The following is a 15906-nucleotide window of genomic DNA, read 5'->3' on the forward strand; positions in this document are numbered from 1 at the left end:
GGCACAGAAAACAAAGGATCACAGAGCTGCTCTGAAACATCCTGTATCAGGAGCAGGAAAACACGACCACTGACTCTGGTGAGTTTACCGTCATTGTTCAGACGTTGCTTACATTGACCTTCAGGATCGGTTCATAAGTGTCTGTCATGGTTGATTTAATGGTAACATGATCATGCCTGTATGTCAGAGTGGGGCCATTCGCTTTCCCCCTGATGAACCCTTTCTGTGCATTGTAATACATTTCATTGTACAGGCTTTCATCACAGGCAGTTTTCTTGTCAAAGACTCCGACCGCATGCCAGTTGAAGTAAAGGTTGAAGTCATAAGGAACAGAGAACATGACAGCAATTTTCCTGTCAGCTTGGTGTGTAGATTGATGCTGCAGGTCGTAGGTGAAGACGCCAACAGATCCACATGCTGTGTGAGCAGTCTTGGAGAACAGAGCGCTGCCAGATTCATGGGGGCGGAGTCTTGATGGCAAAGGAGTGTCACAGCCTCCGCTGAAGATGTGCACACTGCTCACAGAAACAGTGGAAATGAATTCATACCCATCTGAAACTTTAAAAATAAATCACAGAATAAACTCACCAAATAAATGAGCAGCAGGAAAACCTGCTCGTACACATCAAAAAGTTAAAATGCCTCCCACCTACTCTACAAATACTGTGAAAAACTAATGCATGCAGTCACCTGGGGTTACACAGAGTGTAGCTGCTCTCATTCACAATCTCGATGGTGCACTGGCGATGTGTTAGTGACATAATGGCTGCAGCCTGCAAAGAGAAGAGCACAGAAACATCTGGAATTCTAATTTAATCTCCCAGGAAAAGACCCTATAAGAGCCTTTGAGCAACCCCCAACCTTACTGCAGCATAACTAAGGGATGGTTCAGGGTCACCTGATCCAGCCCTAACTATAAGCTTGATCATAAAGGAAAGTTTGAAGCCTAATCTTAAAAATAGAGAGGGTGTCTGTCTCCTGAATCCAAGCTGGGAGCTGGTTCCACAGAAGAGGCGCCTGAAAGCTGAAGGCTCTGCCTCCCATTCTACTCTTAAGTATCCTAGGAACCACAAGTAAGCCAGCAGGCTGAGAGCGAAGTGCTCTGTTGGGGTGATATGGTACTATGAGGTCTTTGAGATAAGATGGTGCCTGAAAGCATCCGTCCTGTTGTGTGCAGTCAGAAAGAAAGAGAAAATAATAAACTGAAATAAAACCTTCCCACAAAAATATTAAAATTAATTTAAAATAAAATTAAAATTAAAATACGTATCCACCAATCCATCCATACATCCAGTATATATCATGAGTAGACCCTGATTTAAAATTTTATTAACAGACCATCAGTTAAAAAAAAGAATGAAACTAAAGATGTTAGGATGTTATTTTTCATATTAAAAAGTTTAAGATTCTGAATGAACAAAATTAACTGAATAAAAAGAGATCTTAATATTAAACCATGTATTTGTGGTCTTACCTGCTTTGTCCTGTTCACAGAAGACTGACAGTCTGAGGCTCAGTGTTCAGGATTTTATCAGAGCAGCAGAGGAGGAGGGAGGCTGTTTTCCTGCTGTTTATACAAGAGACATTCAGAAAGCAAAAATGCTGACGTAACTGTCTTTGCATATTTGAACAGTTCAAGGAGTGTGTTACTGATTATTTGTCCTTATGTCTTTCTGATCTGGCTTCCATCTATCCATCCAACCTGTTCGCTTGTCCAGTTCAGGGTCACTCTATGTCCTTCTTTCACTGTGCGTCTTTTTTCTTTTCTCTTTTTCCTCATCCCCATCTACTCCAGGACTGTTTTCTTTCATCTGATCAATATCTTGTTTTCTTTATTCTATTGTGAATAAAATATGGGTTTATGAGATTTGGGAATAATTCAGTTCTATTTTTATTTCATATTCATTAAATGTGAGGAGAAGGATTTTAAATTCTATTCTAGATTTAACAGGGAGCCAATGAAGAGAAGCCAATATGGGAGAAATCTGCTCTCTCTTTCTAGTCCCTGTCAGTACTCTAGCTGCAGCATTTTGGATCAGCTGAAGGCTTTTCAGAAAGCATGAACAAATTGGAGTCTATGAGATAAATATGATTCAAACCACTGCAGTGCAGTACCTTTAATACCTATAGTATGCTCTAATCTCTGTAATAAAATGTTATGGTCAACAGTATCAAAGCTGCACTGAGGTCCAACAGGACAAGAACAGAGATGAGTCCACTGTCAGAGGCTCTAAGAAGATCATTGGTAACCTTCACTAATGCTGTTTCTGTACTGTGATGAATTCTGAAACCTGACTGAAACTCTTCAAATAAACCGTTCCTCTGCAGATGATCAGTTAGCTGTTTTACAACTACTCTTTCAAGAATCTTTGAGAGAAAAGGAAGGTTGGAGATTGGCCTATAATTAGCTAAGACAGCTGGGTCAAGTGATGGCTTTTTAAGTAGAGGTTTAATTACAGCCATCTTGAAGGTCTGTGGTACATAGCCAACTAATAAAGACTGATTGATCATTTTTAAGATTGAAGCATCAATAATTGGAAAGACTTCTTTGAACAGTCTAGTAGGAATGGGATCTAACAAACATGTTGCTGGTTTGGAGGAAGTAACTATTGAAGTTAACTCTGAAAGATCAACTGGAGCAAAAGAGTCTAAACAAATACCAGCAGTGCTGAAAGCAGCCGAACATGAAGAATAATCTTTGAGATGGTTATGAATCATTTTTTCTCGAATGTCTAAAATTTTATTTGTAAAGAAATCCATGAAGTCACTACTAGTTAAAGTGAAAGGAATACTCGGCTCTACAGAGCTCTGACTCTTTGTCAGCTGGCTACAGTGCTGAAAAGAAACCTGGGGTTGTTCTTATTTTCTTCAATTAATGATGAATAGTAAGATGTCCTAGCTTTACGGAGGGCTTTTTTATAGAGCAACAAACTCTTTTTCCAGGCTAAATGAGCATCTTCTAATTTAGTGAGACGCCATTCCCTCTCCAGCTTTCGGGTTATCTGCTTTAAGCTGTGCGTTTGTGAATTATACCACGGAGTCAGGCACTTCTGATTTGAAGCTTTCCTTTTCAGAGGAGCCACAGTATCCAAAGTTATACGCAGTGAGGATGTAAAACTATTGACAAGATAATCGACCTCACTGGGAGCAGAGTTTAGGTAGCTGCTCTATACTCTATGTGCACACTATGTGAAGCCATCTGTCACAAATTTGGGTTTTTTATGATGGATGAGAGTTTTAAGTTGGAGGGTCAGATCAGTGCAGATCTAGTTTCTTTTATTTGAGGCAGCTGGTGAAGATAAAAAATATTTTATCAAAAAAACCCTTTGCAGTAGTGATCGATGCCTTTATCACAGCTAGGCTGGATTACTGTAACACTTTGTATGTTGGTGTTAGCCAGTCTTCCCTATCTCGTCTACAGCTGGTTCAAAACGCTGCTGCGTGGCTCCTGACGGGCTCACAGCAGAGGGAGCGTATTATTCCTGTTCTATCCTCACTGCACTGGCTGCACGTCCATTTTAAAGTGTTTTTATTTGTTTTTAAGTCATTACATGGCCTTGCCCCACCTTATCTCTCTGAGTTGCTGCACCTACATGCTCCTTCCCGGTCACTCAGATCAGCTGACCAGCTGCACCTCGATGTGCCGAGGACACAGTGGAGGCTCAGAGGAGACCTTTGCTGTAGCAGCTCCTAAACTCTGGAATTCACTGCCATTGGGCATCAAACAGGCCTCGTCATTGGCCAGTTTTAAATCTGCTCTTAAGACATATCTTTTTCATTTGGCCTTTGACTAGTACAAGTATTTATTTTATTATTCTCTTTATGTATAAAAAATGTTATTTTTAAATGACCTTTTTTAAATTTTATATTCTTTTTTCCTGATGTGTTTTATGTACAGCACTGGTTACTGTTTTTAAAGTGCTTTATAAATAAACGTGACTATTTTTAAGATTAGGCTTCAAACTTTATGGTAAAGCTTTCTCTGTATTATTGCAGGGTCTTTACCTGCAGTATAACGCACCTCCAGGCGACTGTTTGTTGTGATTTGTTGTTATATAAATGAAATTGAATTGAATAAGGAAGAACATGCAGGTGTTCACACACACACACACACACACACACACACACACACACACACACACACACACACACACACACACACACACACACACACATTAAGTCAACAGATCAAATTTCAGCTCTTTTCACCTTTTCAGACCCTTTCTCACCTTTGACCTGTCATGGAGTCAAAGTTCACACAGATTCTGAAGTTTAACAGAGCCGACTTTTCTTTATTTACATGAAACTGAAGAGAAACATCCAGAAACTGAATCTTTCAAAGAAATAAAATTAAACTCAGAACCAAACCCGAGCAAACCCTGTGCTCACCTGCTGCAGAGGAGGTCAGCAGGTGAGCCTCCTCTCACGACCCGCCTCACACACAAAGACAGAAAGAGGCGCTGAAGCAGGCGGAGTGGGCGGGGTCATTACAGACCTGTGCTAAAACCACAATCTGATACACCCGAATGCAACATGAACCTGAGCACCATCAGAAGCATCATACACAGCAGGAAACACAAAAGAAAGAAAGAAGTGTTGAAATCTGACTTGTTGACTGAAGGAGTGTGTGTGTGTGTGTGTGTGTGTGTGTGTGTGTGTGTGTGTGTGTGTGTGTGTGTGTGTGTGTGTGTGTGTGTGTGTGTGTGTGTGTGTTGCGGTCACTGATTAACTGTTTACTTCCACTTGTGTCATCGTGTTTCTGCTTTTTAAGAAATCCTGGACAGAGGAGTCAGAAGAAAAGTGCTTCCTCATGAACTGCAGAGCAGAAGTTTGTGGACACCTACACAGCCTCAGATCGGAGCAGAAATTCCTGATGAGTGGAAAGCTGCTGTTGTTCATCCTCTTTTAAGGGTGGTAATCAAGTTGCTGTTAACTGCTGTAGACCTTCATCCATTCTTCATGTGTATCAAAGGTCTTTGGAGGAGAGTATAACCTCTTGCCATGCCCAGTCTGGTTTCTGGACACGGATGTATTACAGCTGATTAAAGGTTCTTAATGATAGAACCTCAGCATTAGATTCTAAGGAGCAGTGTGCAGCCATATTTATTGACTTATCCAAAGCCTTTGACTCTATTGATCATGTCATCCTATTCCAAAGATTAGACTGTATCACTGACATGGTTTTCTACTTATAACCGGTCGCAGCAGGTAAAAATTGATTCTCATGTTTCGCAGCCGCTTCCTCTTCTTACTGCTGTGCCTCAGGGCTCAGTTCTTGGTCCAACCCTTTTTTTGATATTTATTAATGATATTCTGCAATCTGTTGCTGGGGCTTCGGTCCATCTGTATGCTGATGATACAGTTTCTAATGCAACCGGTCCCACTGCTGACGAGGTGCCTTCTGTGAAAATACAGCTGGCCCATACTGAGCTGAAAAAACCAACATGGCCAAAGCGTTATCAGAATTTAGTTTTTAATAAAGAGGAGAAAATGTGCTCACAGGTGGACATTTAAAAAGAATCTGCTCCAACAAACTGAAGCAAATATTAAAACAGAAAAATCTGACACACCAACATGTATCGGCACATGTGGCATCCTCGAGGACTCTTCGTGGGAAATGAATCATCTTGTGCAAACACACAAAGTCACACAAAGTTTCTGGCAGCTCTCCACACCTCAGGTGAACTCCTGCTGATGGGTCTCAGCATGAATTAGAAACAACACGAAGCACCAAAGGGAGAAATGACAGAGCCTTTCAGAATATACTGGATATACCAGTGATGAAGGAACAACATCTGCTTTAGGAAGGGTCAGAGGTCAAATCCAGGAGCTGGGAATTTGCACCTGGGAATTTGGCTGGAAGAAAGAATTACATGGCATTTTCATATAACTAATGTTAACATCAAGGCAATCTTTGATGAGTATTTATAAGGCATTAATTATATCATCCATAGATTATGGATGTATAGTTTAAAAGACTGCATAGGGTTCAGTATAAGGGATTAAGGACTGCTTTGGGTGCTGTCAAACCATTCCAGGATCTTCTAGTGGAATCTGAAGAAACTCCTCTTTGAGCAGCTGTCTTTTATATATTGGGCAACACTAAAAGCAGTTTTAAATGACTGTTGGGTTTTGGATGGTGTATTCATAGTTTAGCCCAAAAGTGTGGTTTACAGTGGACGCTGGGATAGAGTGCAGGAAGAAAGGATTGATCCCTGCTTGGTTTTCTTCATGTTTCTGCTTTAATTAATGGATCGGGGGGGCTTTGTTGTTTTTGTTTTTAAAGAATATGGCCAGATGACTCACGTACAGTAGGTGGTGCTATACATCAATGAAGTGTCAGTCGCTCTTATTGTGAGAAGAAGAAGGAAGTTCTCTGCTCCATCAGACCAAGCAGAAGGCCACGCTCAAGGATTTTGGAACAATCCAGTGATTTTTAGGTAAACTGTCACATGCTGTGGAATCTGCTTATATGTAGCTGTAGGTCAGATATATCTATATGTTTTATATGGATGTGTTAAGTGTTGCATTTTCCAAAGAGTCAAGAGTTTGTGCATCTCCAGGCTTGTTGGTGCAGCTGAAAGCTGAATGAGCTCGTAGGCCTGCAGGGATGAGGACCGTGTGTTCTGTTGGGTTATTTCGTGTTTTCTCTCTCTGACCTGACCTTTTGTTTGTTGTGGAGCCGTTGGACCATCTCAGCTGTGCATTTAGTACTGTTTGTGTTTGGCTGTTTAATGTGTGTGACTGTGGATTTTCCTGTAGCTGATGAGTGACTGACTTTCTCTTTAAGGTTTTAAAGAAGTCAGTTTGTTCAGAATAACACACCTTCATATAAACTGTGTTTTGTCTTGAGCTCATTTGGGCAGACCCATCGCCTCTGTGATGGGGAAGGAGCCTGCGCTAGTGTGTGAGTATCAGATCAGTACCAGATATGTTTGTGTTGGCCTCAGCGCACAGCTGATAGATGGAGAGAGGTGTAAGGAGAGGGCAGGAGAGGGAGACCACAGATTCACTCCACAGGTCAGCACAGGACATTTTAAAAGCTGGAAATTTTAGTGTAGCGTGTAATGGCCTCATTCATCACAGTCACTAACAGGCTTCATCCTGCCTTTGAAAACTTTAATCTCTGCGTGTTTCAGCCTGAGGAGCCCACCTAATATGCAAATAAGTGTAACGCGAGCAGAGCCAGGGATTAAGGGGACTGTTTCTGTGCTCGGTCTTGCCCGTCTTCCAGAGAAGTGCATTAAATGAGCCAAAATGCTGTGATTACATAAATCCACTGTGTGGACAGAGACAAATATTTTCTGCAGAAGACTTTTAGTACAAACATGCTGCTGCTGCTGCTCATGCTGACCGGTCCACGGTCCACACAATTTGGTGTATTTAGAGTTAAATCAGAACAAATAGTCACCTCAAGGTGCTTTATATTCTCAGGAGGACGAGCAGGCTAACTGGAAGGTTGATGGTTTGATCCTTGGCTGCTCCGTGCTAAAGAGACTGAACCCTGATGTGTTTGTTGGAGTGTGAATGTTAGAAAGCACTGAGATGTAGGATCAGTGTGTTTGTGTTGATGAAGATGTATAAAGAGTTTTGAGTGCTGCATGACAAACAGTCCATTTACCACTGAACTCAGTGACAGGCCAGATCTCACACTTGTATCATATATAACGCTATAATTTCTTTTTTTTTTAATTACAGAGATTAGCGCATGCCACACAAACTGAACCAACTGTAAACAAAGACACTCAAACAGCTGGACGAACCAAAGGTTTCAGGTTGAAAATCGGAACAGTGACCAGATACTATCCCACTGCAGAAAACAGAAGTCAGTGTCTAAGGCGTGACACACTGATCTACAGAAGCCAAGGAGAGAGAAGGACAGGACAGATGTCAGTGCCTTTGTAGAACTTTTGGAGGAAAGAGGTAAACCCTGTAGGTCCACATCAGTCAGACATCATCAGCCTTTCCACAGGAATCACTGTGTCACCAAACACAGCCAGTGATCCACTGCAAGCTCACCAGAGCTCACTTCTGAAGCATAAAAAGTTCAGAAGTGAACGTTTGGAAAAAGGCTCGCCAACAACCACGTTCCACCAGCTAATGGAACAAACAGAACCTGTTCCTGCCTTGCAGTTCCACCTACTCTGTCAGACAGAGTGGACTGTCACAACAGTCCACTCTGTCTGACTGAGAAAAAGAACAAATCAGGTTGGATTACACACCCCCAGGACACTGTCTGTTTGGTGCCCTCCCCTCTGGCAGGCTCAGGGTCATGAGGGCACAGACAGAAAGACTTAAACACAGCTTCTTCCACAGAGCAGTAAAAGCTCTGCTGTAGGTCAGAGCAGAGACTTAACTCTTTGTTTCTCACTGGACGCTGCACTTCACTCTCTGCACTTTACCCACATCAACACTTTATTTACATTTAGACATTTAGGCCTGTATTATCTTATTTTTGTTGTTAATTATATTTATTTATATTTATTGCTGTTTTCTTGTTTCTGTTTTTGTTTCTTGTTCTGACAGTGGAAAGAAAGGGAGAGCTGTCAAACTGAATTTCATTGGAAAAGTGCAATGACAAAACCCAAACTAGGATTTATTGATCTGGGCAGAATCAATTCTAAACCTGTGACAACAAAGTTTGGCTCACGATCACCTCCCACAAAGAAACAGTGTTGGTATATTATCCATTTCCTGAATCCTTGGAGTCCTGTGAGTATTGCAGTGGTTGACCCTTGGCTGAATGACCTCCTCAGTATGCAGTCAAGTTCTCCAGAGTCCTGCTAATGACTTCTATATGTCATTCAGGTGTGTTGGATCAGGGACACATCTAAAACCTGCAGGACACCGGACCTCGAAGCCTGGAGTTGGCCACCCCTGCTGTAGTGCATCATCAGGATGACCTTTGACCCCCGACACTCACCTCTCTTCAGACAACTCCACTGTAGCTTGATGGAAAGCAGCAAGCGCATGAAGTGTTTCTCCTATGATGGTATGCTCAGCAGCTGTAAGTGGAGTCAAATCTGTTTTTAGAGGCCAGAGATACTCACACAGGTTCACTCTCATCCTGGAGCCTCGACAGCATTTCATATGTGCTGATCCAGCGCGTTGACACTTCATTGATAAGTTTCAGGGTTGGTCTTCCCATCTGTTGCTGCACTTGAGCAAGCTTCTCCTTGGCTGTAGTGCTTGATCGGACGTATGTGACATGTTCCTGACTTTGTGTCTGATGGATGTAAGTGTGGTGATCTGATCACATGATTTTCTAACTAATAAATTGAGACTATGTGCAATACAAACTGAGTGCTGAATTTGGAGCTGTCTGCTGGATGCAATCATGTTTGGTGCTGCGTCGGTCACAAGACACTTAACTTTATTGGTTATGGCCCAGTCCTCCATCACGCCCCCTTGGACAAAGTGTCAGCAGTGTGACTTTGTGGAAAGTATTACACTCCCAACACAGACGTGCACAACTGCAAATTCTCATTAATGTAGTGACAAGTAAGAGCCAAGTAAGCCTCCATGTTCACAGATGTCCACGTGTCAGCTGTTACACTCACTGCCACAGCTCGCTGTACTTCCGTTTTCACTCGTTCCCGTTCCTCCTCGTACTTTTTGGCCACCATTTGTTTGATGGTGTTGGGATCTGTTTTCCAATCCTACTTTAAGAATCTTTACTTTGTTTAAAACTCCCAATTTAGTGATCCCACCCAGGTTCATTGATGGTGAAAAGAAACACACAGGTCATGCAAATACTCACGTCATAATATAAACATTTATTCAAGCATTAATGAACAGAGCCAATGGCATAAAACATGTTAAATCAGATATACCTGAGAGACCAGATCAGACCTTACCTCCCTCTCCCTCTGCCTCACCCAGTCTAACCTTCTCACAGTCTGTCCTCTGCTTATGTGCCCCATCCTGCACGTCTCCTAAAGAATTTACCCTTTGACCTTTTTTACAATTCCTACACTGGTTTCTATGACAACCACACCTAAGGAATGACCAGCCTGCACCCTGAGGAGGAAAAAGTCTGTTCCAGTTCACCGATAAGTGAGGCATTCTATGAAAATAGCACAAATCTCACCTCTTTAGTTCTATTTTAATAAATAGATTACCAAAAGTACCAAAAACAATTTTATCCTTTTATGGGAAATAAAATAGTTTTTTCACGCCTATTTAGTCATGTCCCTCAAGGCATAGATAAAAGTATACTTTGAAAATACCAAATGAAATTATAAAATAAATGAAGAAATTTTGATATCAACATAAAAATCTATTTGTGCTCTTTTGTTATTGATGTATTTTTTCCAGATTAACTGTAAATTATTCATTAAAATCACATTATTCTGTTCTGTCCCTGGCTAACCCCTCAGCCCCGTTACATGAATGGTTCTCCCCCATAAATACAATGGTACGATCCACGATAGAAGTTCATCAGAAAGTAACATCACTGAAGTCTTTTGGACAACAGCACAGCAGAGAAAGGCAAGTTACTCCTTAGTTTTTCTATATTTTGGTCATTTAAGTTTTTATATTGTGGTCGCCAAACTCGGTGACTCAACACCGTAACATGAATAAAAGATAGAAAGCTATTACTTATGGAAAAAGTTGTTTTTATTTCAACAACATGTAAAAATTCTAGATCTCATGGATGCCATGTGCTCTCTCTGGTATTCACTACATGGAGCAATGGCCATTTTGTGCAAAAATCACAACCCCGTCACATGTTTTATTCTAATGGGTTGAGAGATTGTGATAATAATGACCTATAAAAATGGAACAATAATCCCTAAGCTGGGAACATGTGTTTTCTGATAGTTAACTATGTCCTTAATGCTGAGGGATATACATACACATAATACATTTTGGTAAAAAATTTGAAAAATCCAAGTCCAATTTGAGCTATTCTGGTAGAATGACTCAAGTATATACTGCTAAATGCAAATAAAACTAACAAATATAAATCATATAAATAATTGCTAGCAAATGTAACTAATACACATAATGCTAAATAGTTTATCTCTCCACAATGGTCTGAAAATTACACAAAGTCAAACCAAAAGCAAACCAATATATTTAAATTAAAGATTAAATAAATTGGATATATCAACTACTACTTTAGATCATTTCCACACAAACCTTTCTGGATGACAAAACATACGAGGGCTGAAGGACCTGGACCAGTTCTCTGAACCCTTCACTCCCCACAATGCTGAGGGGCTGGCAGTCCTTCAGGATGAAATCCAGCAGAGCCTCATCCAGGCTCTGCTGGAAGCTTGATGGTTAAAAATGAGACACAGAATAAATTAATAGGAATTAATCATCAATAAAGCAACTGTGAGTAAGTTGTAGAATGGCTGTATACCTGGGTTTACCCTGGATGTATCTGGGACTTCATTCTCATGCTTGGCCCTATGATGCCTCAGCACTGAGGAGGTGGATTTATTTAAATATGAAAGCTGTGTTGAACAAATGCCACATTTAACCTGCAGAAAATAATATGAATAGTGAACTAAGAGTCATTTACTTTAGATGAAACTGGATGTGAATATCTTAAAGTATGGGGTAGATAGAGACCTTGGAACACATACCTAAAATAGGCAAACATGGAAAAAAATATATCTATGCAAAATGTTTTTATTTACTTTGTAATTGTTTTGCTGAGGTTTGTCATAGAAAAAACATGATGGCTTGTTGGAAAGGTGTGCAACAAGGTGTTGAAAGCAGCAGTGTGGTGTCACAACCACCTGCCCAAACCTCTTCTCTGGGACCCAGCAGGTAGAGGATGAAGGCTCAGAGAAGACAGGGTCATTGAGCCTGTTATGAATCAGAAAGGACTGTGAGGACGGCAACTGCAGTGAGATCAGTAAATGCACTGGGCTTGACATGCAAGTAGTTCTGCTCCTGATTTATACTGCGTGTAGTTAAGTTATAGTTTTATTAAAAGGCCCATCAAGGCCAAACTGTTCTACTCTCCTGTGGTTTCCTGTCCTGCTCTCTCATCTCTGGTGATTTTACCAGTGCAGTCTAGGATATTGCAATGAAATGCAGTATATTCGTTCATTTGGGACAGATCACACATTTTTAAATGACTATGCCTGGTATATTTACATATTTGGTATTGCTGGATTTAGAAAACAAGCACATTAATTCAACAAGCCTACTGTGTTATATAATACATGCAGCATAATAAAACTTGGGACTGGAGACTCAATTTTCTCAATACTTTTCAGTTGAGGCACTTTATACATTAAGTGACTTAACACCCTGATTATGCAGGCCACATTTACATATTTGGTAATGATGGATTCAGCATAACCCCACCTTTCCAACCAGTCATCAAATGTGTTTCTATGACAAACCTTGGCAAAGCAATTACAAAGTAAATGAAACCATTTTGCATAGATATATTTTTTTCCATGTTCGCCTATTTTAGATATGTGTTCCAAGGTCTCTATCTACCCCATACTTTAAGATATTCCCATCCAGTTTTTCTAGTGAGTAAAGCAAAATCCTGACTACATGCATGTCTATTCTGAAAGCTCTCAGGCCTTGTGTTATTACTCTACATCAGTTTTTGTGGGTTAACCCCCATGCGGACAGGCTGTACTTGAGTTCTTTTTTAGTTTGGGGTATATAACAATATCTGTCAATTTAACCATCTTGGCAGTCAGATATTTTTGGTGAAGAATCCATTTCATATAGAGGAGACCTCAGAGATGAGGAAAAACATGGTTGGGTTTAGTTCTACCTCCGGTAGGGGTATCTCGACAACTAAAGCACTTTTTGGCAGTTTGTCACTGGGCTATGAAGGATTCTTATTCTCACTGCTCGTGTTTAAGGAAGCACACAGTTCCCGCAGACGACGTCGGTTCACTTTAAATAGCACCCTTTGGGCAGTGAAACAAGGTGCATTTACCTTGTGACCGTGTGGGTCTTTTTAGGTTTCTGAGTTCAATGTTATTGATAAGGTTTTTGTGTATTTTGTAACTTTGTTTTATTTGAAACTGTTAAGAGGTTTTTTTCCTAGCAATGTATTTTGTGAGTTTCATTCTTTGTAATGTATTTGAGTTTATGTGATTAATCCCCTTTTTTCCTTTGTGTTTTTATCCAAGTTTTCATGGTGCACAACAAAGTTGTTGAAACCGAAATAAAGAATTAAGCACCCGACTCTCCAATTGTTGATCCAAGAGCAGCTGCAGTCTGTCTCCTGAATCCAAGCTGGGAGCTGGAAGAAGAGGGGCCTGAAAGCTGAAGGCTCTGCCTCCCATTCTACTCTGAAGGATCCTAGGAAGCATTAAGCTGTAAGCATCGTCTTCACTTACAGTCATAAAGTGCTTTACAGACCAATAAACCATAAATGCCTCAGATGATGTTGAGGCAAATATCTGTGGAATCTATCTGATGAAGGACAGACGCTCTGGTTTGGAAACCTCTTTGTTTCTCCTGATTTTAAAGCAGCCAAATGGGTGGAAGCTGCTCATTAGTTCCTCTTCTTCATTCTGGTCTGAGATCTGTGAGCCGGAGCCGTGAGTCTCAGACTTTCCTCAACACAGCTACCTTCAGGTCAGTTCTAAGGGAAGTATGATGGGAAATTTTCTTCTGTAAACAGAATAGATCATTTTCACTTTCCTTTCCTGCACTTTTATTTAATGTTCTCACATCTGTGCTGAGCAGTTTTCTGGGTTTCTTGAGTCTGTAACGTACCTCTGAGTCTCCTGATGTTCCTGTCAGCATGCTGCAAATCTGATTAGCAAACATCGAGTCTGTGCACAACTGTATTTGGAGTATGAAGGTCTGAGAGTTTAACATCCTACGTTCACCTTCAGGGTGAAAGTCTGTTTGGTCTCTGAGAGGACCGTTACCGTACAGAGGCTCCTTACCTGGATTCATCTCATCACTGTACGTCACACCTTCACTGTTTCTTTAACTACTTGATGTTTATTAGTTAATGTTTCAGGTAATTTTTTTCTCTGACTAAATTTTCATATGTAGATCTTCAGATTCTGTGAATATCTTTGTTCCCAGTTATTAACATTTCTCCTGTCAGTGTGTTTGGAGCGCTCACTGCACAAACAAGCTGCTGCTCATGAAGCAGAGCAAGTTACAGCACACTACCCCTTTTTTAAAATATGTTGGTTAAAAACTGGAAGGCAAAAAATGAGGAAAAGAGGGAAGTCCCAGAGCAGAGTCAGACCTCTGTGGGAGAAACTGAAATCACAGGACACGTGCAAAACGATGGGAAGTGCAGCCTGTGGTTAGTGACGGGGTTTTCCTTTCCGTGCGACTCTGTAACATGAGTGGATTTGCTGAGTGGCCCTTTGTGGACCTGTCAAAGTCTGACATGTCTCTGCATCATGTTTACAGCCTCATGATATCTGATGTCTAAGAGAAAACTAGAGTTTAACAAAGTCAAAGCAGTTCTGTCAGAAACCAGTTTGCTCCTTTGCTTGCAGACATCATGGGTTCTGCTGAATCTCGCCAGTGCACCGTTTACATTACGAATAACAGCACGGACTACACCCTGCGGAGCCCCAGGTGACTTCATACTTTTATCTTTTCAATGCATGACTAATGCCTGAGTCCATTAAACTGTATGTGCAGGCTGCTAAGGTCCTGGCTGTCTCGCCCAGTACTTTGAGTTATTGTGTTGTAGTTTTGTGTTTGGAGCTGAGCGGTTCCATTGCCTGTGGTTCTCCTTGTTCCTCGTCATATGGTTCTCTGGGCGCTGGGTGCTTTCCCGTCTGCGTCCTGTTTTTGAGAAGTGTTCCAGTTTGTGCCTCTGGCCTCGTCCAGCTCAGTGAATCCTGTTCTCAGGAATAAAGATGACATTCAGCTCTTTGTGCTGCATCACGGCTCCGTCTCCTGCACACACACAGCTAGAAAGACAAAATTATGTATTGAAGCAGAACTAGTGAACTTAAAAAAATGTAATCTGAGTGAAAAAGTTACATTTTTTAAACTTATTTTTAAAGATTTTTGTGGAAAAGCAGAGGAGAGCAGGAAGTCAGGCACTGAGTCCATCTCAAAGCTCTCTGGAGGTGAGAGGAGGCTGCAGGAGGAGCTGTGATGGAGGATGCACAGGTGTATCCTTCAGAAGTGTAAGAGGCGTGGCTACAGCTGGACTATCCAAACCATAGCGGGAGGAGTTTAAACACCTGCTCCACATCTGTTTGTTCTTCCATATTCATTTATCCATGTATTTCCCTCTGACCAGTGTGCATCTCCTGAGCGGCGGCTGCCAAACTCCTCTGCCTGCAGCACTCCGTCCTTCAGAGTCCGGCAGCGTCCTGTTCTCCAAGACGGCTTTGACAGCACGAGGAAGTGTCGGCGTCTTCACCTACAATCTCTACAACGAACCAGCAAACCAGGCAGAGAAGAAAGTAGCCGTCATGTTCTCTGTTCCTTTTGACTACAACCTGTACTCCAACTGGTACGCAGTCGGCGTCTTTGACAGCACAATGCAGTGTGATAACAACCTCTTTCAGAACATGTACAGAGAGGGAGAGAGAGCGTTTACCAGAGGAAAAGCTGGCCACTGTCTAACTTACATTGATAACCAAACTGTGACTATCAAGGCCACCATGACAGACACCTGCCAGCCCACCCTCACAGTTGATATAGAATAAGCACAGACGATGTGAGAGCCATCACTGGGTCTCAGGCTTCACTGAGACCGAAGGTAAAGGCTGTTTCACAGTTTGGGCCCAGATACTGAAACACTTGATCACCTCTAATTATAACATGAGTAATCTGAGCGACACTGACAAGTGATGCTGAGTTGGTGCGTTACCGTCTATATTGTAATTAACTGATGACCTGCGCAGGTGCAGCGTGCTCATAAAGGTGGGATGTGGTGGGTTTGATGATGATGAACTCCCACAGAATGCATCACTGCAC

At 41.5% G+C, this 15906-nt stretch overlaps 2 protein-coding genes across 5 annotated transcripts; one reads left to right on the forward strand and one right to left on the reverse strand.

Moving 5' to 3' along the window:
* On the reverse strand, positions 1–1569 carry LOC115784868 (DELTA-sagatoxin-Srs1a-like). Of its 2 annotated transcripts, XM_030736245.1 has the most exons (3): positions 1475–1569; positions 691–773; positions 1–515 (listed from the first exon to the last, which is right to left on the reverse strand). In XM_030736245.1, the coding sequence occupies exons 2-3, from the start codon at positions 759–761 to the stop codon at positions 98–100; spliced, it is 489 nt and encodes a 162-aa protein (XP_030592105.1). In that variant the 5' UTR covers positions 762–773; positions 1475–1569; the 3' UTR covers positions 1–97. The 2 variants fall into 2 exon arrangements, 1 of the variants encoding a protein (XP_030592105.1); XR_004020298.1 differs by lacking the exon at positions 1475–1569 and having other exon boundaries at positions 397–558; positions 691–777.
* An 11950-nt stretch (positions 1570–13519) lies between these two features.
* LOC115785162 (bryoporin-like) lies at positions 13520–15906 on the forward strand. 3 transcript variants are annotated; one of them, XM_030736658.1, is made up of 4 exons: positions 13520–13572; positions 13836–13908; positions 14463–14544; positions 15224–15906. In XM_030736658.1, the coding sequence occupies exons 3-4, from the start codon at positions 14468–14470 to the stop codon at positions 15633–15635; spliced, it is 489 nt and encodes a 162-aa protein (XP_030592518.1). In that variant the 5' UTR covers positions 13520–13572; positions 13836–13908; positions 14463–14467; the 3' UTR covers positions 15636–15906. The 3 variants fall into 3 exon arrangements, with proteins under 3 accessions (XP_030592518.1, XP_030592517.1, XP_030592516.1); XM_030736657.1 differs by lacking the exon at positions 13836–13908 and having other exon boundaries at positions 13532–13572; XM_030736656.1 differs by lacking the exons at positions 13520–13572; positions 13836–13908 and adding an exon at positions 14224–14263.

The sequence above is a fragment of the Archocentrus centrarchus genome, chromosome 8 (genome assembly GCF_007364275.1).
Source record: "Archocentrus centrarchus isolate MPI-CPG fArcCen1 chromosome 8, fArcCen1, whole genome shotgun sequence".
Taxonomy (NCBI): domain Eukaryota; kingdom Metazoa; phylum Chordata; class Actinopteri; order Cichliformes; family Cichlidae; genus Archocentrus; species Archocentrus centrarchus.

What these genes read in the sequence shown, in the direction of transcription:
- LOC115784868 (XM_030736245.1), bottom strand. Translation starts at nt 761, where the DNA reads ATGTCACTAACACATCGCCAGTGCACCATCGAGATTGTGAATGAGAGC. An exon ending in TACACTCTGTGTAACCCCAG is followed by an intron (nt 516 to 690) that starts GTGACTGCATGC and finishes TTCTGTGAGCAG; the next exon opens with TGTGCACATCTTCAGCGGAG.
- LOC115785162 (XM_030736656.1), top strand. An exon ending in TACACCCTGCGGAGCCCCAG is followed by an intron (nt 14,545 to 15,223) that starts GTGACTTCATAC and finishes CCCTCTGACCAG; the next exon opens with TGTGCATCTCCTGAGCGGCG.